At 34.9% G+C, this 26,282-nt stretch overlaps 1 protein-coding gene across 2 annotated transcripts in view; it reads right to left on the bottom strand.

The window, feature by feature from the left end:
• Window positions 1-26,282, bottom strand: part of Nf1 (neurofibromin 1) — a 251,252-nt gene that overhangs the window by 182,854 nt on the left and 42,116 nt on the right. For both annotated transcript variants that reach the window (XM_077800375.1, XM_077800376.1), the window contains exons 2-7: window positions 17,782-17,925; window positions 15,100-15,183; window positions 11,680-11,870; window positions 4,430-4,536; window positions 514-581; window positions 222-297 (exon numbers count right to left, since the gene is read on the bottom strand). In XM_077800375.1, coding sequence (XP_077656501.1) covers window positions 222-297; window positions 514-581; window positions 4,430-4,536; window positions 11,680-11,870; window positions 15,100-15,183; window positions 17,782-17,925 — 670 coding nt within the window. The remainder of the gene's footprint in view (window positions 1-221; window positions 298-513; window positions 582-4,429; window positions 4,537-11,679; window positions 11,871-15,099; window positions 15,184-17,781; window positions 17,926-26,282) is intronic.

Genomic DNA, 26,282 nt, shown 5'->3' with positions numbered 1-26,282 from the left:
AACTTTAAAGATTAAAGCTTCATTTCAAATTTTTTTATTTGCTCAAAGGAAAAGGATTAGAGGTAATTTAGAAATATTAGAGAAAAACAGTATTTCCTATTTGATATCAGTTGATAGTAGAAGATATAAAAGCTCCTTTTTTAAAAAGTAACTTGAAAAGCAACAGGTTTTCACCTCCTAAGAAAGAATTTAAAAGAAAACAAAATTGATGTTAACCTTACCAGCCATATCAGTCTGTGGAATCTGGTAAAGTTTTGTAAACTCATCTGGATAATTTTCTACCCAGTTCCAAAAGGCCTACAAAAAAACAAAATATGTTTATATGAAGCAGTGAACTTTTCTTCATAAAGTAAATGCCACAAACTTCTAATTTCTTCATAAAAATATTATAATGCATTCTTTCTAAAAATTAATGTGAAACTATCACTCGAGTCATGATTTTTTATTCAAAATACTAAAGGCAGCAACATTTGTAACCCAAAACAGAATTTTAATACCAAAACGTTTTCTTACCTTTTCCAGACTATTTATAACTGCTAACTGTGCAACCTTCTTTAGGGCTTTAAATTTAAATGCTGTTTCTGTGGGGGAAAATTTTTTTTAGTTAGCTCTAGATTATTTAATTAACACAAATACAGTTCAGAGATACTAGCAAAAATAACCTTTTTTTCACATACTATTTTTGCCCCAGGATTATTTATAAAGAGTGTAAAGACAATTAATATTAACTTCAAACCTACTAGTTATTTGTTAAGACAAAACTAAATTGAAGCAAACATGCCTTCAACTTCAAGTTATGTTTCCCTGTGTTTTTTCTTTTTTTTATTTTTAGTTATAGTTGGACACAATACCTTTATTTTATTTATTTATTTTTACGTGATTCTAAGGATCAAACCCAGGGTCTTGCACATGCTAGGTGAGTGCTCTACTGCTGAGACACAAACCCAGCCCCTTTGTTTTATTTTTTTTAAAATTGCTTTTGGGGCTGGGGATATGGCTCAAGCGGTAGCACGCTCGCCTGGCATGCATGCGGCCCAGGTTCGATCCTCAGCACCACATACAAAGAAAGATGTTGTATCTGCCGAAAAATAAAATAAATTAAAAAATAAAAAAAACTAAATAAATATTAAAATTCTCTCTCTCTTAAAAAAATAAAATTAAAAAAAAAGAAACTTTATAAAAAATTGCTTTTGCTTTTTTAAAAAGTAAAAACACATGGTCATTGTGGAAATTTTTTAAATACACAATAGCTTAAGCGAAAGTTGAAACATAGTCCCCGATTCTACCATACAGAGACAATCATAATCAACAGTTTGGTAAATTTTCTTCTACCCCCGTTCCTTTGCATGTATAAGACAAATAAATTTAACATAACTGAGGTCATATTAGCCATGTCAAAATTAATCTTCTTACTTTACAAAATAACCTCAAATTTTTTGAAAATTCTTCATAGGAATTAGGCATGGTGCACACATGGCTGTAATCCCAACGACCTGGGAGGCTGAGGCACGAAGATTGCAAGTTTGAGGCCAGCCTCAGCAACTTAACAAGGCTCTAAGCAATTTAGCAAGACCTTGTCTTAAAATAAAAAAAGCTGGGGAAGTAGCTCAGTGGTAAATTGCCCCTAGGTATCAAAAAAAAAACATACTTCATAGGTATTTTTGATGACTCTAGAGTATTAACTATTAGTTCTTTTCAATATATTTCGTTCTTTCAAAATCTTAATGCCTCCAGAATATTACAGTTGTCCAAACTGTATGTCTACAGTTACCAATTATTACATGACTGAATTGGGCTTCTTTTGACTTCTCTCCAGATATTAAAGTCACTGAATTAAGTCAGAGGTTATATAAATATTTTCAAGTTGTACCTTTATTTCCAAATGTATTAAAAATGATAGTAACAAATGTTTATATCCAAAGCTTTTTCAATATTATTGACTATATCTTTAATGTAAATAAATATCTAAAAATAAAATTGTCTGGTGGAAGAGATGAATCCTTTCTAAGGTCCAAGATAAATTCTCCCAAGATGCTTTGGTTGGACCAAATGGCACTCCTATCAAGAAGCATATCAAAGTACATTAGTCACATCCTTTCCATCATTAAACATGCTCATTTTAAAAATGTTGCTAATTTATTCAAAATAGTAGGTTGCAGTTTTAATGCATGTAAGATCAAATATTACTTCATATGAATATATTGCAACTTTATTTTTTTTCTTCTATAAATTTATCCTCCACAATGTACCAAAAAGAAAAAAATTTATCTGGGAAAGATGACACTTCTGAAATCTATTTTACCTTAACGGTAAAAGTTTTTTGACAAAAACTTCTATGGATTTTTAATAAAGAAATACCAGTATTTATTACATTTACATAAATATCTAAGATAAACATGGGTCTTCAAGTTCTTATCAGAAGAATCATTTAATTTGAATTTTTATAGACTTGCTAATGAGTAACTTGATCCTAAAACAGTTTTTAAATGTACCCCTTGAATTTTCCTTGTTCCTGTCCTCCTTTGATTTCCAAATAATACCATTACACATTTTTGCCTTCCTATATTCATCAATTTCACCTTTTTTTTTACCGTAATTCATAGTTCTCTTTAATTATATAAAATTATATAAAATCCAATTCGAAAGATAATGTTTTTCTTATCTTTCACATTGGGCGCCAATTCCACCATGCGGCCAGCGCAATGGTTTCATTAATGAGGTTCTTGGCATAAAAGTTAGCTAGCAGAGATCGAAATAAACACACAGACTCAGTTACCTTATTTCTATTGCCGGGTCCGAGACGGCTCCCCTCTCTGGTTCTCACCTCTAACCGCCCGGCAGGGCAGCAAGGATTACTCAGGGCTAGCAGGAGAGAGAGAGAGGGAGCACGCCAGGGAGTAGCCTTTTATTGGGGAACTAGAAATTCAGGGGAGAATTCCATCCAATGAAGGTTGGGGGGGGCTGCACTCCAAGGTCAGGGTCACTGATTGGGCCCCCGGGGTCAGTGGTCAGTCACACCCCCACAAGGACCGGTTCTCTCATCAGGAGAGGGCCGGGAAAGTTCTGACACAGCCAGAACGCCTCAGACCCAAACGGGGAGTCACCCAGTCACGTGTGAGAATGGCTCACCACAGCTAAATGTTGAGGTTTTTGAAGTTAATTTAACTCAATCTCCTCACTCTTAAATCAGGTGTTAAAAACACTGTTTAATAATACCTTCAGCAAGATACAAAGTTTCTATGAGTTATGCATTTAAATTAGCCAGGGTTCAATAATATCTAAAACTAAATTGTGAAATTAAACTTAGACATTCATATTCAGTTAATAAATAATGCTCATTGATATTTGATTTACATTAACACTTCACTGATTATAAATTTTCTCAATTCCTTCTAACAGTTTATTTCAATCAATAGAGTTGTATAAAGTATTTCTGAAAACTTAAAAATTACATTTCAGGCATGTCCTATAGGAAGGCAAAATTAGGCAATGAAAGAAAGGTTAAGAAACTTTGTAAAGCTAACCAGTAAGAAAGATGAAAACTGAGCCAGGCATGGTGGTGTTTGATTGTAATCCCAGTGACTTGGAAGGCTCAGGCAGAAGTGTCACAAGCTCAAGGCCAGCCTCAGCAACTTAACAAGGCCCTAAGAAACTTAGCAAGACCCTATCTCAAAATAAAAAATAAAAAGGGCTGGGGATTGGATCAGTAGTTAATAGTCCCTGGGTTCTATCCTCAGGACCAAAAAAAACAGAACGATGAGAACAGAAATATCTGAGATGGGGTGTGGCTCGTGGTAGAGCACATGCCTAGCATGTGTGAGGCACTGGGTTTGATTCTCAGCACCATAAAAAAATGCATAGATAAATAGATAGATAAGGTCTATTGACAACTAAAAAATGGAAAGAAAGAAAGAAAGAAAGAAAGAAAGAAAGAAAGAAAGAAAGAAAGAAAGAAAGAAAGAAAGAAAGAAAAAGAAAGTAAGTTCCCTGGCTCAATTTCTCTTCTCAGCATAAAATCACAATCTCCTGGTTCCTTTTTGCAATGAAGCTTTGATATACTGCTAAAAACTATCATCTATCCTTAAGCACTACAACTAGATAACTTCTATAATCTATAGCCAGCCTTTAAAAGAGATCAAATTCCAGAAAAATTAAACAACACCCTTTCTTTATAAAAAGCAAAAAATATAGTTGAAGAAAACTTTCCATTGCCAAGATTTAAGATACTACTTTTCTCTACTATGTTATTTTTAAAGGTTCAAAAATGAGTAAACCTTATGCATTACTGAGCCATTTTATAAGAATATTTTAATTATTAAACTCACTTTGATGTTCTAATCAAACACAATTAGGACATTTAGAACATTCATAATACTGAGTTTTGACCCACAGTGATTAATTTCAAGATATAACACACATTTAAACTTACCCTTCAGGAGTCGTTTTAATTTTGAACAATCCACATTAATATACTGTAACAATTCTATATCATGGACATCAACATTATCTTCTGAACAAACAGTCAATTCCTGTAATCTGAGAAGTAAAAAACAAGATTAATCAATTTAAGTGTTAGGATTTTCCAAAATTTCAAATTCAACAGATTCTTTATCAAGTGGTAAGTTTTATAAGATTAAAGACTTTTATAAATAACAAAATAAATATCCATCCTCCCCCATTCTGGGGATTGAACCCAGGGGCATTACTACCATCAAGCTACAGCCCCAACCCTTTTTAGTTTTTTTTTAATATGTATTTTTTAGTTTGTTTTTTTTTATATGTATTTTTTAGTTTGTTTTTTTAATTTATTTTTTAGTTTGTTTTAATATTTATTTTTTAGTTTTTCAGCAGACACAACATCTTTGTTTGTATGTGGTGCTGAGGATCGAACCCGGGCCGCAGGCAAACCAGGCGATCGCGCTACCGCTTGAGCCACATCCCCAGCCCCCTTTTTAGCTTTTAAGATAGAGTCTCACTAAATTGCCCAGGCTGTCCTCCAATTTATAATTCTCCTGTCTTAGCCTCCTGAATTGGGGGGGGGGGGGGAAGGATATAAATATTTCTTATAAAAATGGGACATGATGAAAGAAACCATGAAATCTAAGAAAATTAGTATCCCTGTCTTTATGATTGAGGTATCTAAATTATATTTCCTACTTTTAGCCCAGGGTCCTTGGGAAAATTAGTTAATTTCAGGACTAGGGCAGGAAAAGTTCAAGATAAGCTTTAGTCACCTTGAGCCTGAAAACAAGAAAACCAGTACCATTGTCAGAGTCACCTTGTAAACTATACAAGTATGAACTTAAATTATCTTCTTGCTGTCAAAAATGAGAAAATCTGAGCATCGAAAGAATTATGTTTATGACAACTGAAACATATACAATAAGTAAAAATCCAGGTGGTAATACTGAAAAAGAATAAAAACTCATGGGTGATCTTTTACCACTGTAGAATGCCAACTTACTCTGAAAATGAACATTCAGAGTCAAGCTTCAATCCTGCATTATCTATACAGACCATATTACAAGATAAACAGTATAAATAATAAAGGAAAAATATTTTACAAGAACCAAAATTTAATGTAAATACCCTGGGTTTAATCTCCAGCACCACAAGGCAAGGCTGAGAGGTGGAGGGTTGTAGCTCTGTGGTACAGTGCATGCCTAGCACAGGTGAGGCTCTGAGTTTGATCCTAAGTACCACATAAAAAAATAAATATAAAAAATAAAAAGTTAAATTCTTTTTAATATTTATTTTTAGTTGTAGCTGGACACAATACCCTTATTTTTTTTATTTGTACTTGGTGCTGAGGATCAAACCCAGGGCCTTGCACATGTGAGGCAAGTGCTCTACCACTGAGCCACAACCTCAACCCCAAGGGAGGGAGGGAGAGAGAGGGAGGGGGGGGGAGAGAGGGGGAGAGAGGGGGGAGGGAGGGAGGGGGGGAGAGAGAGAGAGAGAGAGAGAGAGAGAGAGAGAGAGAGAGAGAGAGAGAAAGAAAGAGGTATGGCAGCACACATTTGTAATCCCAGTGACTCAGGAGGCTGAAACAAGAGTATCACGAGTTTGTGGCCAGCTCCAAAATTTAGCAAGACCCTAAGCAATTTAGTGAGGCCTTGTCTCAAAATAAAAAGGGCTGGGGCCATAGCTCAGTGGTAAACCTGGGTTCCCAATGGAAAGGAAGAAAGAAAGGGCAAGCTGGACACAGTGGGTGTCACATATCTATAATCCCAGTAACTCAGCAGGCTGATGCAGGAGAATCACACATACCAGACCAGCCTGAGCAACTTAACAAAACTCTGACTTAAAATAAAAAATAAAAAGGATCAGGGACATAGCTTAGTGGTAAAGCACGCGTGGGGTTCAATTCCCAGTATAAAAAAAAAATGAATGAATGATAAAATAAGAAACTGCCATATTACAGTCATCAATGAAGCAGTAGGTAAAAATTTTATGGGCAGCTTCACAATGGATAATACTGAGAACATCTACAACCAAAAGTGAATAATAACACTAAAAGTGGGATAAGACATTTCTTGATGTGATGCAAAACTAATTACATAGTACCATCTATATTCCTATGCCCCCAACCAAATATACCTGAATTTATTCAAACAAGATTTAAATGCTGTTCTGTTTATGTGCTTTATGTTTCTCACAATGAAAAGCTCTACAAATTCCTATTTCAAGTTATAAGTAATATAAAGTTTAATTTTATTAACTTCTATTTAATACTAACCAGAAACATGAATACTTTATCTATAGGTCACAAGACACATTTATCTTATATTCAAAAACTGAGTCCTTTTTTTTCATTGTACTTTTTAGAATCTGTACATGTGTTCATGATTATTTAATTATATCCCTCCTCTACAGTAGAATGTAAGTAAGCATATAAAGAGAGGAATATTTCTAAACCCCAAACTTCCCTTATATTGAATATAAAGTTATCACAATGTAGAAAAATTTAACACTTAACAAAAATGTAGGTATTTTAAAACTCTAAAATCCCCTTAAGGCTAAATAGAAAGGATTAGACAATTTCCATTTCTCAGGATTCAGATTTGTAAAGCTGGTATCACTAATCTATTGCACTGTGCTATTTAATAAAGCATACTCATTATTTCCATTAATAGACATCAAAATGGAATTACTAATTTTTTATAAATGCATCAAAAAGACAGCAGAAAACCACAAATACTATATGAGCTTATTCATAATTACAATTTGAATTTTAACCATTTTAGTACAGTTTAAAACTAACTTATTAATCATCACATTAAATCTTGAGTTAATAGAATCAATCCTCCTCCTTCTTTCTCATATTCTTCTTTGACTCACCTTAGCCTAAATTAGCCTATAGATAACATTAAATTTATTCTAGGCTGGGATTATAGCTCAGTGGTAGAGTGCTTACCTAGCACATGTGAAGCACTGAATTTCATCCTCAGCACCACATTAAAAAAATAAATTGATAAAATAAAGGTATTAAAAAATAATTTTTAAAAATTTATTCTAAGCACTTACCCTAAAGTATTTCATATCATTAGAGTAAGAAAAGCATGGCAGCTCAGACTGGGAACAAAAAGGTCCTTAATACTTACTTATATGTTAAAACTCCACAGCTGCTACTGCAAATAACCAATAAATATGAAGTATGATTCCTTAGGAAACATACCCTAATAGTTCAGCAACACTAACTTTTGAAAAGTGGATTGGTTGTTGAAAATGGAAGAAAAGTTTAACTCGTTTTATAGTTCAATTATTGCTATGAGAAGGGATATCTTTATGATATTTAAACATTTCTGAAGCAGAGAAATCAAAGGATAGTCTGAATAAAAGAAATGAACTGTGGAAAATCTATCACTCAAACATCCAGAAAGACAAGAATATAAAATTTTGTACTCTAATAATACAAGAATTAGAAAATAGAGTCCTGCATAAAACATAAACTAGAAAGGAATAAACTCTCCTTTAGAAAAAAAAAAAACAAAAACCTTCTTGCACAGGAAGTTTATTTGTTCTGTCAACACTACAGGTAGGTGAAAAAAAGTCACCTGGAGGGCTGGGGCTGTAGTTCAGTGGCAGAGAACTTACATAGCATGTGAGGGCACTGGGTTTGATCCTTAGAACCACATAAAAATAACAAATAAGGGCTGGGGTTGTGGCTCAGTGGTAGAGCGCATGCCTAGCATGCGTGAGGCACTGCATTTGATCCCTAGCACCACATAAAAATAAACAAATAAAATAAAGGAATTGTGTCCACCTACAACTAAAAAAATATTTAATAAAATAAAGGCATACTGTCCACACACAACTACAAAAAATAAAATAAAAAGTCACCCAGAGTTGTTAATAAGGGTTTGGATTCAATTTTACACTACCCATACAGTCTGGGGCTGAGAGATTAACAAAAAAATAAACAATTAGTAGGTCTAAAGCTGGGCACTTGGCAAAAGCAAATGCAAAACTATCACTTGAACACTCTCAGAGACCAAGGCTACAAGATTCCCAATAAAAATACAGGCCACACTACAGAAAATAAGTTTGCAATCAAAGATTACAATACAGAGAGGAAACAATTCACTATGAATGAGAATGAGCACACACAAATATGCAATTTAACAATGTTAAAAAGAAAATATAAACCAGGCAAAGTGACACAAACCTATTATCCCAGCAGCTCAGGAGACTGAGGCAGAAGGATCACAAGTTCAAAGCCAGCCTCAGCAACTTAGTGAGGCCCTAAGCAACTCAGCAAACCCTGTCTCTAAATAAAATATAAAAAAGGGCTGGGGATGTGGCTCAGTGGTTAAGCACCCCTGGGTTCAATCGCCGGTACCAAAAAAGAGAGAGAAAGAGAGAGAGAGAGAGAGAGAGAGAAAAAAAAAATGTAAGTGTTTTAAATGATTAAAGAAGAAGTTGAAAAAAAAATCAAAAATATTAGAAATAAGAAACAATAAAAAAAGATTTGTAAAGAACTATATAGTAAATTATATAGAACAAAATAACTTTTTAAAGTCATTGAATATTCTTCTGATGATATATCAAATTACATAGTCTAAAGGGTATTCCCATAACAAAACAACTAGATCTGGTGCAGTATAATTCTACAAAATCAGCTACTCTTCTAGATGAGTACTATGAGCCACAGAATATTGGCTGCTTTAGCAGAATAATGAAACTATCTTAAGATCTTAAAAACAAAAACAGAAATACAGAAATCGATCTTAAGAGCCAGGTATGGTGGCATGAGCCTGTAGTCTCAGTTACTCAAGAGGACTGCTTGAGCCCATAAATTTGAAACCAATCTGGAAACACAACAAAACCCCCACCTCAAAAAAAAAAAAAAAAAAAAAGGGAAGAAAATAAAGAAACGCACTCTTTTTTAAAAGAGAAACATCTGTTGACAAGGAGAATTGTGAAACATAAAACATTTTCATGATATTAATTCATCCATTACATATGAAATATTATAAAACTTAGCTTCAAAGATAATGTTATTTAGTAATGTCTTGCTAAGGTGTCCCCACCTAAATTAGACTTCATAATGCCTTTTGGGTGAGTGGTTCTCCAATAAGATTAACTCCTATTTCTGGCACTAACTACATGAAAAGTCCAATGAACCACGTTATTTCATAGATTCCATTTCTAATTAGTCTGTCCCCACATGCTAATGAAATTTTGGACAGCTAATTTCTATTATGGCACAGTAAACGAGATTCAGGAAATAAAAGCTGTCTATTTTTACATGTGCTAATGCTGCAAAATCCCATAAAAGAAAACCTTTGGTGGCCAGAAGATCCAGAAGATTTCCAGGGTTTTCAAAACAGGCACATTTGCTGTGTTTTATAATGCAATTTATACCTGGGTAGACCAAAACATTGTAGTGATCATTTTCTACCTTTAATATTTGAGATTTTTTTCAAAAGTAGGGCTGGTCTGGTAGTCATTTAAATAAAATGGGATTTTGTTCTTTTATAACTTTTCAATCTCCTATTCCTGAAGTGTTTCTTACCTTGCTGATACAATTAGTGTATTATTTACTCAGAATACAAATTGTGAATTCTCTATATAGAGTTCATGAAAACATCTTTCTATCATATAAACATTACCCAAGATTATCAATAACATATCATTAAATAAATTTTAATTTTCTTTTGACCAAGTATTTTCTTGAGGTTGAAAAATATCACTGCCCTAGCATCATAAGAAAGTCATTTTTTATTAAAATGATTATAGAGAGGTTAGAGGTGTGTCAATGGTAGAGCTCTTGCTTAGCATGTGCAAGGCCCTGGGTTGGATTCTAAAGGAAGGAAGGGAGGATGAGAGGGAGAGAGGGAAGAAGAGAGTGAGGGAAGAGGGAAGGGGGAAAAAGAAAAAGAAAGGAAAGAAGGAATTTTGAAGTCAGTCAGTTCCCCCAAAATACCACAGTACAAATTTTCAAACTATGATGTATATTCTCATTTATACTTGCTAAAGAACAACAAAACAATGAGTGAATCTGACTAGTCCACTTGTTTGCACAATACTGACAAGTCAAAGATACAGGCACCAAAAAGAAACAGGTTTTTTTTTTTTTCTCTGTTCTCTGTTAGTTTTTGATTCACCAAGTCTATATGTGATTTCTTTTGTACTTCTTACTTGAATTAAGAACCTATTTGACTTTACTTGCATGAGAAAAGCATATCATTTTCATGAAAGCAAGTTTGAGGGTTACTACTTTGAGTAATAATTTTATCCCAAAGTCAAAATTTTATCCCATTTCCACATTCACAACATATCACAACTAATGCTCACAATGATGAGTTTGAATTATCAATAAGGGCTTAAATTATATTTTTTAAAGCATAGACCTATGTATTATGAAAATAATCTCATCAAAATGTGGCTAAAATAATGAAACTAACATAGATTCAGAAGCCAGCCTAACTTAGAAAATCTGGATCCTCCATTATTTGGCACATTACCTTAACTTTTGGGGAGTACTGAGTTGCATACCTATAAAATATGGGAAATATCACCAATCTTTCAGAGTTATCATGAGTATAAGACAGCATAGCATATACTATAAATAATAAATGGGACCATTTATGTACATTTAAAACTTCACTTTCTGGAGGATTTTACTTCACAATTACTTCGTTGTACTTCTGTTTGCTTGGGTTTTTGTGAAGTTTTTATTTTTTATTGACTATAATCCTGTGATAAGGAGCACAGCTGTGAGATCATTAGAATTTTATTATCAATTATTCCAACTGACAATAATTTCCTTTAAAGGAATATGTCCCCAAAAAATTCAAAAATTCATATCTAGTATTTAAAAGAAATGGCCTGGAGTTGGGAGGTATCTCAAGGACACCTCATATGCATACTTAAGGTCTGGGTTCAATCCCTACCACCCACATCTCCAAAACACAGGAAAAGAAAATTCCTGGCCATGGAAGATAGCTTTTCCTAAGATTCAGACCTTCATGTTTATAACAATACTCTGATTATCTATCTGCACACATCAATATTACAATATAATTTAAATTGTCAAGACATTTATGTATAAAATCTCTACAAAAACCCAGAAAAAGTTCATTTCTGTTCGTTTTTTGCTTTTACATAGACAAGAAAAAAAAGACTTCTAAAATTCATATTACTTTAATAGTCCTACATGATTTACACACTAACCTGGTAGAAATGCGACTAAAGACTGCATTGAAGTTGTTGCAGCTGAGAGAAAATAAAACCCCAGAAGCAGAATTTCGAAGTTCAGCTGCATGTTGGTTTCCTTCACGACACGTATGAAGAAAATGGCAGATTTCTGGTAGCAACTGTTTGACCAGCATTGTTTCATCTAATCTCATTGTGTCCTTTGGTTGCTAAAATAAAAAATCACATAATTCTAAAACTTTCTTAATTTTTACATTTGCTATTTTAAAATTTGCTTAAATTTTACATTTGCTTTTAGGAAAATTTCTCAAACATACAGAAGAGCTGATAGACTAATAAACAATCATTTAGCCATCACCTATATTCAATAATTGTAAATGTTTCATAGTTGCTACATCTATTTATGATACTATAATAAAAGAAGATGGTTCCATTTTTCATGCCATAATTATAGTCCAACCGTCCATCCATCCTCACTGATTCCATGTGCGTGCACACATGCACATACACTTATGCTCGGGAGGCTGAGGCAGGAAGATCACTAGTTCAAAGCCAACTTCAGCAAAAGGGAGGTGCTAAGCAACTCAGTGAGACCTTATCTCTAAATAAAATACAAAATAGGGCTGGGGATGTGGCTCAGTGGTCAAGTGCCCCTGAGTTCAATCCCAAGTACCAAAAATAAATAAAGAAGCACATAACATTAGGTGGTCTCCTGTAGGTTAAAATTATATTTGATAACATTGGTGTTAACACTGAGGTCTTTACCTTGTAAAGTAAATGTCTACTTTGTGAACAACCAAACAGATAAACCAGCCTGAAAATAAACTGTTCCACATCACTATCACTATTTCACGTAATGTTTTGGTATCAATACACATATAAAAATCTTGCCAATACTACGCAGGATAACAAAGAATGAAATTTTATATATTGTGTGCCACATCCTGTACAACTGTAATCCAAGGGCTTTCAGTGACATATACACTGAAATATATAAACAGTAAATACATAGATTTCTCATAAATTTGCAAAATTTTTTATAATGTCTATTTATTATTTATAGGCCAACGAAGCCAATGTTGAAACTACAATAAAAGTTGAAAAAGTATTATATCTTTGGAATAATATTTATATGCAATAAGATTCCTCAGACTCCACAAAATTTTAACCATAGTATGATATTGGCAAGTATTATCTGTCACTTAGCTATTCCAACAACATATACGATAAATAATATATTTGCAGGCTCCATTTTCCTTAAAGGCCTCAATTTAATTTGATCTAAAAATGAAAATCAAACTTAGGAAGACATTAACAAGATATTATTAGAGGGAAAAATAAAGTTGTAAAATAAATAAATGAGGAAGCCACCATAAAAATCAAGAAAAGCCAACTATTCCATAATATGAATAGGTCTTTGGAGTGTGAGTGTGTGTGTGTGTGTGTATGTGTGTGTGTGTGCGCACACGCGGGCGCGCGTGATGCTGAGGATTGAACCCAGAGCCTTGTGCACGGAGGTAAACACTCTACCAACTGAGCTATATCCCCACACCTTGGATTTTTTGTTTGGCTTTTGCTTTTTTTGAAGTGGTAGGAATTAAAACTAGGGCCCTCTGCATGCTAAGCAAGTGCTCTACTCCTGAACTACATTCCCAGACCTGTACAACTAAAGGAAAAGAAAACAAAACAAGTTATACAAGACTGGAGATGTAGTTCATCACCACACACACATATTTAACAAACAAATTTAAACGTTTTTAATAGCACAGTAAGGCAAGGAAATATATATTTTATATATTATACAAGTTACAACATAACCAGTTAATAGCATTTCAATTAGACTATCCACAAAGAGAATTAAATCAACCAGGGGCCAATAATATTACTTATCTATTACAAATGTTAATGGAGGAAGGTGTAGAACTAAAAAAGCAATAAACCTCTCTGGGACCCCATTCAATCACAGTGTAGCTGATGTACTGGTAATTTTAAATCAAAGTAACAAGACTGCTACAAAGAATTGATTCAGAAGTTTAAAAATTCCCCACCTTCCCATTTTGATCACCCTACATAACAGAGCTTTTGCACTTTCGCTTCATTTTACAAATGCATGATAGCATTAGCACAAATTAATAGAAGAAACCAAGCTAAAACAACCAGCTGGCCCTGAGTTTCAGTTGACAACTTATCAACTGTCCCACAATTCTGGAATATGGCCAACAGCTAATAAAAGAGTTTAGAATATTATGCTTAGATTTTGTAACCTACAGAGCTTCCCTGAGAAAACACAATTGTATGAATATAATTATTTTCTTTTTAATTCCCTACTGAATACTCTACCCCTTTCCAAATACTTCTGAGTCACACAATTAGTCCCCATGTATCAAAGTTCTTTCCCTTTAGGTTTACTATAGAAAACTGTAACAAAAGTGGAAGATAGAAGCCATTCTGAATCAAAACAAAATCTGAAATTCTGTACCAAAGGCAGAGAGAATAAGAAGTTAATTCCAATATATGTGGAACAGACAGATCTTTAAAAGGAAGTATATAGTTTATGTATTATGTAAACTCCAACCAATGTTCCAAGAAAAACTAAAGTTATGGAAGAATAGAAATACTCTGCATTACACAACAAATATTTTGGAAAAGTTCAAATTAAATCAGGGTTGAAATATACTGAGAAAACTACTTAGAAGAAACCTGAAAAAAATGATTTGGTTCTCAACTAATCCTCCACATAACTATTATATATGAGCATGTTTACACAAAACAAGAATTCTTAAGGTAATATCTATCTGTTCTCAAGAGGATAAATTCAATTTTCAAGCTCTTATATAGATTTGTATAGCAGAGTATTAAAACCATATTCAAGATAGGTGCAATGGTGCATACCTAGCAACTCAGGAGGCTGAGGCAGGAGGAACATAAAGTTCAAGGCCAGCCTCAGCAACTTAGCAAGAAAACATGAGGTTATAGCTCAGTAATAGAGCACTCCTGGGTTCAAGTCCCACCTAACAATAAATAATTAAACAAACCATATTCATGCAGGAGGGAAAATAAGATTACTCTTGGTCTTCTGAAGCATATTTTTTCACAGCTTCACATTGCCACAGGCCTACGATATCTGAAAAATTCATTAAATTAAATAGTAATCTCTTTATTAAAAAATATTTTCTAAAAATCCTGAGACAGATACCTAGCTCAAAATTAACACTTGTAAGTAAACAATATCTATTTAATTTATAAAATACAAGAGAATAATTTTCTGTTGAAAATTATCTGCACCACCAGGTCAGCTATCTTAACAAAATGCACATTCATTTGTCTTAAGAAAAAAAGGTCATGTGTGTTCTCTTTGTACACACCTATACTGTGGCACACAGATCATTCCAAGTCTGAAGGCACAAAACCTCCCTATATAAGAGTAGATTTACTTACTCCAGCAAGACATTTTTCCAGTGTATCCAATATAATCAACTGAGAGAGATATAAATTTTTTTCTGCAGTTTCTCCAAATATTCTCTAAAAGAAAAGATATTCAAAACATAAAAGTTAGTTGTCATTCTCTACTACAAATCAGCACACTTCTAAAAAGTGAGGGACTGAGTATCAAGAAAAACCAATAGGTGGCTGGGGTTGTGGCTCAGTGGTAGAGCGCTTACCTAGCACATGTGAGGCACTGGGTTTGATCCTCAGCACCACATGAAAATAAATAAAATATTGTGTCCTTCTACAACTAAAAAATTTAAAAAGAAAAAAAAAATACCCTTCCATTTTATCTCCCAGATTATACCCTATTCTGTTACTTTTTATTTTTTCCTAATTCTCATACAAAATAAATTCTCAGGCAAACAGAAATGTGGGTATTTTTTAGAGTATGCATTGGCTTTAAAACAATAAAAGATGTTGATACATTTAGGCTTTAGAAATATGTATGATTTAGAGATCTATATCTGAATTTTGACCATTTAACCATATTTTAATTCCAAAAAAGTCTTAATTCTTTAAGTAATAAAATGTTATTGCACCAATTACAGTGAATTTTAAATATTCACTATCCTCAAATTGAATGCTTCACTACTTATTTAGTAACAAAAGACTATGGTTTCCACAATATAATTTATTTAGTAAGCAATAAATGAACACCATTGTCATAATATTGTTTGGATTTTTTTCTTTTATTTTGAAAAGGGTCCCAAATATTAAAATATTTCCATATAAGTAGAAACATGGTCACGTATTCATTTGTGCAAAATCCTATTACTGTACCTTATACACTGTGCAAAAAAAGAGCTATGACAAAATATTAAGTGTATTTCGATAAATCACTTTAAATTTTATAAAAGGTCCTGTGCTTTTTTTTGGGAGAAGTTTAATTTTGTTCCATTTAAAAAAAAAAAAAGTTATTTGTAAGGGAAATGGTTGTCCATACTTCCAGTTCATCAGTTCTTTAAGTGTACAGTACTGTCTAAACAACTTTCTTAAAAGGCAACCATCAAAGATGATGTGACTATAAAAATGGGACTTTGATCTTCATAATCTACAACCAGAAGTTGTTTCACAGTTTAATACAAATAATACAAATTGAGATTACAAATGCTAAAGACAAGCAGAAAGCTTGTCAAGATCTAGATCAGTTACTTTGAACTGAATATGAAAGAGATGGTTAGACAGAAATTGAGAGATAAAAAGATTACCTGAGAGAGAAAAAAGAGTACATGTCTGAAGGTACAGAAGACCAGCTGGAATACTTTAAAGTTAAGGTACATCAACAGATTATATAAAATGGGAAAAAAAGAAATTATGAACTTTTTTTTTAATATTTATTTTTTTAGTTTTCGGCAGACACAACATCTTTGTTTGTATGTGGTGCTGAGGATCAAACCCGGGCCGTACGCATGCCAGGCGAGCGCGCTACCGCTTGAGCCACATCCCCAGCCCCGAAATTATGAATTTTTAATAGAGGAATTACTTCACGAAATAGGTAACAATTTGAGGAAAATTATTTCAATAATAGGTTCTCTTATTACAGAATCTATCACAGGTGACAAGAGTAAGGAAAAATATTAAGATGCTGATTGAAATCAATTCCACATTTTAGGAGTAAAAGCACATTTTATTCACCATTTACTTTGAACTAGCATCTCACAATCTGATATGTAAATTCAAATAAGAAGCTAAAGAAAAGCACATAATAGATTATACAGGGCTTAAAGTGTAGCTCAGTCACTAGTAGAGCACCTGCCTAACATATGCAAGTCTTGGGTTCAATCCCTAGCACTGCAAAAACAACAATAACAACAAAAAAATTAGCAAAACCCAGAAAAAAAAGTTTCTATACTACAGCAAATTCATACATAATACAAAAACCACATAAAGGGCTGGGGTTTTGGCTCAGCAGTAGAGCGCTCGCCTAGCACGTGTGAAGCCCTAGGTTCAATCCAAAGGAAAAGGAAAAGGAAAGGGGGGAAGGGGGGAAAGAGGGAAGGGGGAAAGGGGGAAAGGGGAAAAGGAAAGGAAGGAAAGGAAAGGAAAGGAAGAAAGAAAGAAAAAAGAAAAGAAAGGAAGGAAGGTACTGACAACTACAACTGAAAAATAAAATATTTTTAAAAAATCACATAAAACTTGGGGCTGAAATGTGGCTCAAGCGGTAGTGCGCTCGCCTGGCATGCGTGCGGCCCGGGGTTCGATCCTCAGCACCACATACCAACAACGATCTTGTGACCGCTGATAACTAAAAAATAAATATTAAAAAAAATTCTCTCTCTCTCTCTCTCTCTCTCTCTCTCCCCCTCTGCCTCTATCACTCTCTCTTTTAAAAATAAATAAATAAATAAATATTTTTTTTAAAAAGATGCTTCTTTAAAAAAAAAAAAATCACATAAAACTTTAATTCCTGGAAAAAGAAAGCCATGAATAAGAGAAGTTTCTAAGGAAAAGAATATAAACCTAAAATGAAAGTTTAAAAATTACACTTGTGCTCTTTTCTAAACTGCAACAAATTGTTTTATCTGAAGTCCACAGAAAACTGTTTCCCATATTTAAAAATATGCTGTTCCCAACATCTAAATCAAAACCAAAATGAAGTAAATTCACCAAAACAATAACTCAAGTACTCACCATATTGTTAACGTTCTTTAAGATAGTAGTGAGGCCGCTTATAACCAAAGAAAATTTGTATTTGGAAATATTGATTAGACACTCCTTGTTGTGTTCAGTACTGACTTTGGTATGTGTGTTCTGCTGTCCTGTTTTTATTGGAAGCTGAGGGAAAAAAAAAATGTTAAGAGCTTAAGACTGAAAATAACTTCACCAAAAATCATGACATTTTAGGAAAACTATCAATCAGAATTACTTATATTAATATCTCAAGCTCCAGTTTTCAATATATAATGGCATTTATAGCAAATCTTAACTTCTTTGGACATTTCAATTTTTGCAGTTTTCTTTCTGGAAGCCATAAATTTCTATCTACAAAATTATATCTTTTACCCAGCACTATATAAGAGAGAATGGTAACTCACAGAAATAGAGCTATTTCCTTGTACCTAAAAATTATTTCATAGACTGTCTCCAATAAAATACACACAATCCTTTCCCTTATACACTGAACACAAATTTAATGTTTTAATAACAACAACAGATCAAGAAAAGCTATGCCCTGGCTGGGTGTAGTGGTGGAAGCTTGTAATCCCCAGTGACTCCAGAGCCTGAGGCAGGAGGATCACAATTTCTCAACTTAGTGAGGTCCTAAGCAATTTAGCAAGACCCTGTCTCAAAAGAAAAAATAAAAAGGGCTGGGAATGTGGTTCAGTGGTTAAAGTGCTCCAGGTTCAATCACCAGTATTAAAATACATACATATGTGTGTATATAACATATATATGTATTTACATATATATAAACACATTTATATGTATATACGTGTGTGTACACACACACACACACACACACACACACACACACACAAATATATATATTTTATATATATTTCCTAGATCTCTAATCAATAATGGTAAATAAATAGCCAGGCATGGTGATGCACACCTATAATCCCAGTAACTTGGGAGGCTGAGACAGGAGGACTGCAACTTCAAGGCCGGACTCGGCAACTTTGTAAGTCCTAAGCAACTTAGACCCCGTCTCAAAAAATAAAATAAAATGAAATAAAATAAACAGACTCAATGGTAAAGTGCCTTTAGGTTCAATCCCCAGTATCAAAATAACAATAATAATAGCAGTAAATAAGGGTTGACTGTTAAGAAATAAGCACAAATTATAACTGGGATTGTGGCTCAGTGGTACAGCACTTGCCTAGCAGGTGTGGGGCACTGAATTCAATCCTCAGCACCACATAAAAATAAATAAATAAAATAAAGAACAAATTATAAAACTTGAAACAGTTAATACTTATTCAAGTAAGAAAACCACCCTCAGCTATTCAACTGAGGGAATAACAAAACAAATAGTACATCTCATAGGGAAAAAAATCCTTTGAGGGGCTCATATTTTACACTAATCTGAGAACAGATTAAATCACACTGCCTAGAAATTCATCTCTACTCTGTTCACAAGTAGCATTCCAGCTTTAAAGAATCATAAATATATTTACTGTTTTTATTTTATTATCAACTCTGCTTGCTAATAGAGAACTCTGGTAAGGTCCCCCACCATGAACACAAACCAACAAACCAACCTGAATCTAACTGTTTCAATTTTAAAATGGCACAAGTAGGGGCTGGGGATGTGGCTCAAGCGGTAGCGCGCTCGCCTGGCATGCGTGCGGCCCGGGTTCGATCCTCAGCACCACATACCAACAAAGATGTTGTGTCCGCCGAAAACTAAAAAATAAATATTAAAAATTTCTCTCTCTCTCTCTCTCTCTCTCTCTGTCTCTCTCTCTTAAAAAAATAAATAAATAAAATAAAATAAAATAAAATAAAATAAAATGGCACAAGTAAAGGCAGAAAGAATAAGTGGTGTGCCCAAGTTTGCCAAGTCAATGAAAGATGATTAATTTGACAAAAAAGAAATTCTAAATAAAAGGGGGAAGCATTTTTACTTATGGTATAGGGGAGAGACCAGAACAGAAGCTACAGAATTACATAATGTTAATTTTGCAAATTATGGAGGAAGCCTGGCACCGTGGTACATACCTAATAACACAAACTACTTGGGAGGTTGAGACAAATAAGAGAAAGCAAGTTCAAGGCCAGCCTGGACAACAGGGTGAGACCTGTCTCAAAAAAAAAAAAAAAAAAAAAACTTGTGGAGGCAAAAAGATCTAAATTTGACAGGTGTGGTGGTACATGCCTGTAATCCCAATGACTCTGAAGGCTAAGGCAAGAGGATCATAAGTTCAAAGTCAACCTTTGCAATTTAGCAAGACCCCAAGACTCCTGTCTCCAAATATAAAAGAACTGAGGATATAGCTCAATGGTAAAAACGCCCCTAGGTGATTCAATCCCTATTATAAAAAAAGGTTCAAAAAAGACAATTTTAGAAGATGAGAATGGCTGCAATGTAGCTTGTTTATCTCTCCAAGTCCTCACACCCACCACCTGCAATAGAATAGCAGAGAAACCAGAATAGTAAAACCACAACTCACAGACATCTATACCAAAATGATGGGACAAGTCCCCCACAACATCCAAAAACACACAAAAAAGAACAAACCACTCACAGTAACAAAACTGGTATACTATAAGAATCTATGTAAGAGGAAGTAGAATGCCTGAAGTGACAACAGGAGATTCCCCAAACTTTACGCAGTAAGAAGCACAGCAGGCCAATTTAGGAACATTAGCTGAAACAGGGGGGGTTTTTGCACATTGCAATTCACAGATGTGTGAAAAAGGTCTATGATATAGTTTGAAGAGAATGAGGCATACTCTAAACCACCCCAACAGGATTTTCTGTGATTATGATATTATTCTATCAGTAATGCCCAACACAGCAGCCACTAGCCACATGTGGCCATTAAGCACTTATGCCATGATTAGTTCAGACAAAGAATCAGATGTTTGATTTTATTTAAATTTAACTTACTTAACTTTAAGTAGCTACAGATTTAATTATTGAACCCCATTAGACAGCACAGTTCTAAATTATCCAGCTGAAAAACCACCCTTTCAAGATGAAAGCCCACACTGCAAAACAAAACAAAAAAACTGCTGTGATTAAACTTCAGATTGACAATCAAGGAAAAGATGGCAAAGAAAAAAAGATTCAGATAAGAGTGAAAAAGAGGACGAATGCCAAGAGAGTTCTAAAAAGATGAAATTTCACAAAAAGAGTAAGCTCCACGGCCACGAAGCTACAAAGCTGTTCTGACCTACATTTCTCTCCTATCAATTCAGGAAAGTTAATTTCACATTAAAATGAGCAACAGAAAATAACAGCAGTGAAAACATATGTAAAGCTGTTTTTTGGGTTTGTTTGTTCCCTTTTTGTGGTACTTGGAATTTAACCCAGAGGCATAAGCTTTAACCCTTATCTACATCTCCAGCCCTTTTTATTTTATTTTTGGGACAGGATCACACTCAGTTTTCCAAATAGGCCTCAAATTTGTGATTTTTCTGCCTCAGCCTCCTGAGTCATGAGATTACAGGCATACACTACCACATCTAGCAGTGAAGTTCTTAAAAAAGGAATGAGACAGAAAAACATATATAAGAATCAGAATAACACAAAATAAAAGCATGCCTAAAAGACACATTCACTAACAGATAAAAACTGTAATTATATCAAAATGAACCAAGAAAAATTTAGAAAATGATAAAAGATATGAAATAATGAGTTAAAATTACAAATGAAAATAAATTGATAAAACTCAGGAAAGAATTTGAAGGAAAAAAATAAAAGATCATTTCAGAAATTAAATTAAGCACAAGGGAAAATTTACATATATACAAATAATGTTTTAGGAGAAAAAGGAAATAAAAGGAAGAAAGTTGTAACATAAAAAAGAAATGGAAAATTATATAATGAAGATGTTATGGTTTGGATGTGAAGTGTCCCCCAAAAGTTTACATGTGAGTGCAAGAGGGTTCAGAGGGAAATGACTGGACTGTGAGGGCCTTAACCCAATCAGTGAATTAATCTCCTGCTGGTATTAACTGAGTGGTAACTGGAGGCAGGGTGTGGCTGGAGGAGGTGAGTCGGTGGGGTCATGGCTTTGGGGTACATATTTGTACTTGACAAGTGAAAATCAATCTCTCTCTCTCTCTCTCTCTCTCTCTCTCTCTCTCTCTCTCTCTATCCTTTCTGATCATCATGTGAGCAGCTTCTCTTCACCACATTCTTCCACCATGATGTTCTGCCCCGCCTCAATCAGCTGTTGATGGACTGAGAACCCATGAGCCCGCAAATAAGATTTGTAATAAAATGATAAAAAAAAGACAGGCGAAGAAGATCCAACATATAAATAACAGGAGCTGCCAAAGAAAGAAACCAAACCAATGAAATAGAATGACTACTTGAAACTGAAAACGCTTGCTGAAATTTTTTTCAAAGTGTAAAAAAAATATTTGAAACTATGTATTTGAAGTGCATCACATACCTGGAAAAACTGATCCAGAGTGACCAACATCAGAACATAGTTTAGTAAAATTACTGAACTTGAGTGACGAGGGAAAAAAAATCCCTTGAACATTTGGACAGAAATTAGACTTGGATAAAACTTTACATGAGGAGACAAGAGAGTAATATAAATTTAAGATGCTCCCAAGGAAAAAATGTGAACCAAGAACTTTATATCCAAAGTAATTATCAAGTATAATGATGACAAATTGGTACGGCACACACCTATAATCCCAGCAACTTGATAAGTCTGAGGATAGAGAATGGCAAATTTGAGGCCAGCCTTGGCAAATTAAATGAGACTCCATCTCAAAATAAAAAATACAAAGGGCCAGGGAAGGCTGGACACAGTGGTGTACACCTGTAATCCCTGAAGCTTGGGAGGCTGAGGGAGGAGGCTCATGAGTTCACAGCAGCTTCAGCAACTTAGCAAAGCCCTAATCAACTTAGCAAAACTCTGTGTCAAGTTAAAAATGGCTGGGGATGTGGCTCATTGGTTAAGCACCCAAATTCAATCCCTGGTACCAAAAAAAAAAGAAAAAGAAAAGGGCTCAGGGATATGCTTCAGTAGTACAGCACCCCTGGATTCAATGCCTCGTATGTATGTATGTATGTAGAATAAATAAATGAACAAATGAATCTCAAGAACCCAGAAAATATTATTTCCTTGATTATTTCCTGAGGAATCTGCTTAAGAATATGCTTCAGGTTTGTTGAGAGCCACAGCCGAAGCGGCCCCAGCAAACTTCCAGCTGATTGGCTCCTCTGCGGTGATGCTCATTGGGCTGTTTCCCCGCCCTTTCAGACCACAGAGCTGCTCATTGGGGGACTCTTTTGGTTCCGCCCATGCGACCCAGCCAATCAGCCTCAAGAGTGGGAAGAGTGGGGGTTGAGAGGCTCACCAAAAGCCGGTAGTGGCAGTTGGGCTCTGAGGGAATTCCTGAAGAGCTCCTGTGGTGCAGCATGTGTGTTCTAAAAATAAAGTTTGTTTCTGCTTGACAAGTGGCTCGTGAATTGTGCCCAGCCAGACTGCTGCATTTGGTGGCCCGCAAGGGGAACGACTGAGGGTAAGTGATAAGGTAAACTGCTCGCCCCTGAGGGCAGGGTGAGAGGATGGGTAGTCATTTTAAGATTCTTCTTTCTTTTTGTTTTAAGTTGCCTGTCCCTGTAGATGGGTGAGATGGAAGAAAAACTGCTCATATCTGAAGCAAAACTATTTGCATCTGAGGAATAGATAGGGAGAAAGGACGGATGGACATTTCAGGAGAATAGAAAGGCTGATATAATGAATTTTTGTTCCATTTTGTTTCATTCTGTTTCGGTTTTGTTTGGTGCTATCTTGTTGGGTTGTATTATCTTTATAGTAGAAATATGGGTTCCTCAGTGGCCCCTGACTAAAGAAAAGATACAAGCAGCCCATGACCAGGTCAAACAACAATTAGCAGAGGGAGAGCCACAGCCAAAGGGGCCCCAACAAACTTCCAGCTGCCAGCAAACTTCCAGCTGCCGGCTGATGATTGGCTCACAGGGGCCCCAGCAACATCTAGCTGATTGGCTCCTCTGCGGTCATGTTCATTGGGCTGTTTCCTTGCCCTTCAGACTGCCAGCTGATGATTGGCTCACAGTGGCCCCAGCAACATCTAGCTGATTGGCTCCTCTGCAGTCATGTTCATTGGGCTGTTTCCCTGCCCTTCAGACTGCCAGCTGATGATTGGCTCACAGCGGCCCCAGCAACATCTAGCTGATTGGCTCCTCTGCGGTCATGTTCATTGGGCTGTTTCCCTGCCCTTCAGACTACGGAACTGCTCATTGGGGGACTTCTTTGGCTCCGCCCACGCGACCTAGCCAACCGGCCTCAAGAGCAGGAGGATTGTGGGAGGTGGTGGTTGGTGTGGGGGTGAGAGGCTTATGGAAGCCGGTGGTGGCAGTTGGGCTCTGAGGGTTTTTCCTGAGGAGCTGTTTTGCTTGGTGTTTGTAGTTCTAAAAATAAAGTTAGTTTCTTTTGACAAGTGGCTCCTGAATTGTGCCCAGCCAGACTGCGGCATTTGGTGGCCCGTACGGGGAACGAACCCGCTTTTTTTTTTTTGTTTTTTGTTTTTTTCCGTATCTCCCCATAATACTCCCATTTTTGTCATCAAAAAGAAATCTGGTAAATGGAGATTATTGCAAGACTTAAGAGCCATTAATAATGAGATGGTTATTATGGGACCTGCTCAATCAGGGATTTCTCAATTGTCTGCTTTGCCAAAAACCTCGTATGTTTTAATTACAGATATTAAAGATTGTTTTTCTTTCAATTCCAATTCATCCTGAGGATAGTCCACGTATTGCATTTACTATCCCTGCACTGAATCATGAAGGTCCTGATCAGAGATATGAATGGAAAGTACTCCCTCAAGGGATGGCTAACAGCCAAACTATGTGTCAAATTTACGTTAACAAAGTAATCCAGCCACTTAGAACTCAAAATCCTAAATTACAAATATTTCACTATTTAGCACACAAAGATAAAAACACATTGCTAGAATGTTATGCCACACTTAAAAACTTATTAAAACATTATAATCTAGAGATAGCAACAGATAAAGTACAATTAAATTTTCCAATTAATTATTTAGGAGTTCTATTATCCCCAACCATGGTCCGTCCACCGAAAATTCAAATACAAGTAGGTCAACTCAAATCACTTAACAACTTTCAAAAGTTATTAGGAGACATAAATTGGATAAGGCCTTATCTATGCATACCAACAGGAGAGTTGGGACCTTTATTTGATACCCTAAAAGGTCCATCAGATCCAAATTCACCCCGAATGTTAACGCCTGAAGCAAGAAAGGCATTAAAAATCATTGAAACATATATGGAAAATATGCATTTGGATAGAATTGATATGTTTGCCTTTATTATTTATTGAACTACCAACAAAAAAATATTCCTACAGGAGTATTTTGGCAAGAAGGTCCATTATTATGGATACATTTATCTTATTCTCCTAACACTATTCTTACTAGGTATCGTGAGGCTGTAGGACAATTAAAAAACTCAAAGGAATAAAAGCAGCAAAGGGAGTGTTTGGAATTTCTCCCAATAAAATTATTACTCCATATTCTATGGATAAAATTGATGAGTTAGCTAATGAGTTAAATACTTTGGCAATAATCATGTGCAAATCTAATGTTTCATTTGATAACCACTTACCATCTAATCCTTTGTTGTCTTTTTGGTCATCGCATCCTGTAATTTTTCCAAAAATGACAAGAAAAACACCTATCATGAATGCTCCAAATATATTCAATGATGGGTCAAATAATGGTACAGAGCAGTAGTTACCCCTGATCAAATTTTTACATTTTTAGTACCCAAACAATCAGCTCAAAAGGTAGAGCTTAATGCAGTATTACAAGCTTTTGTGATGTTTAAATATTCTGCATTTAATTTATTTTCCGATACTCAGTATATAGTTAATGTATTCCTTGAAGATGCTGGTAGGATTTCCCCTTCCTCTACTGTTTTTTCTTTGTTTTCCACTATACAAAGTCTAATCTGGGACAGAAAAGATCTATTCTTTATGGGACATATCAGGGCACATACAGGATTGTCTGGAGCCCTTAGTTTGGGCAATGATTTAGCAGATAACACTACACATGACATACATATTTTCTCTACACTAGAAGAAGCTACAAATTTTCATAAAAAAGTTTCATGTCAATGCTAATACTTTACAAAAGTGTTTTAAAATAACTAAGAAACAAGCTAGACAAATAATAAAACAATGTCAAAATTGTGTGACCTTTTTACCACAAGTTAATCTTGGAGTCAATCCTAGAGGACTGATACCTAACCATATTTGGCAGATGGAAGTCACACACTTGCCATAATTTGGAAAATTAAAATATTCGCATGCTACAGTTGATACTTCTTCCGGATTTTTGATGGGCTCCCTTCATGCTGGAGAAAAAACTAAAGATATTATAGCTCATTGCTTACAAAATTTTGCCACTGTGGGTGTTCCAAAACAGTTAAAAACAGATAATGCCCCTGG

The sequence above is a fragment of the Urocitellus parryii genome, chromosome 7 (assembly GCF_045843805.1).
Source record: "Urocitellus parryii isolate mUroPar1 chromosome 7, mUroPar1.hap1, whole genome shotgun sequence".
NCBI lineage: Eukaryota > Metazoa > Chordata > Mammalia > Rodentia > Sciuridae > Urocitellus > Urocitellus parryii.
Note: the sequence above shows the minus strand (reverse complement) of the source record. Positions and strands in the feature narration are given on the sequence as shown.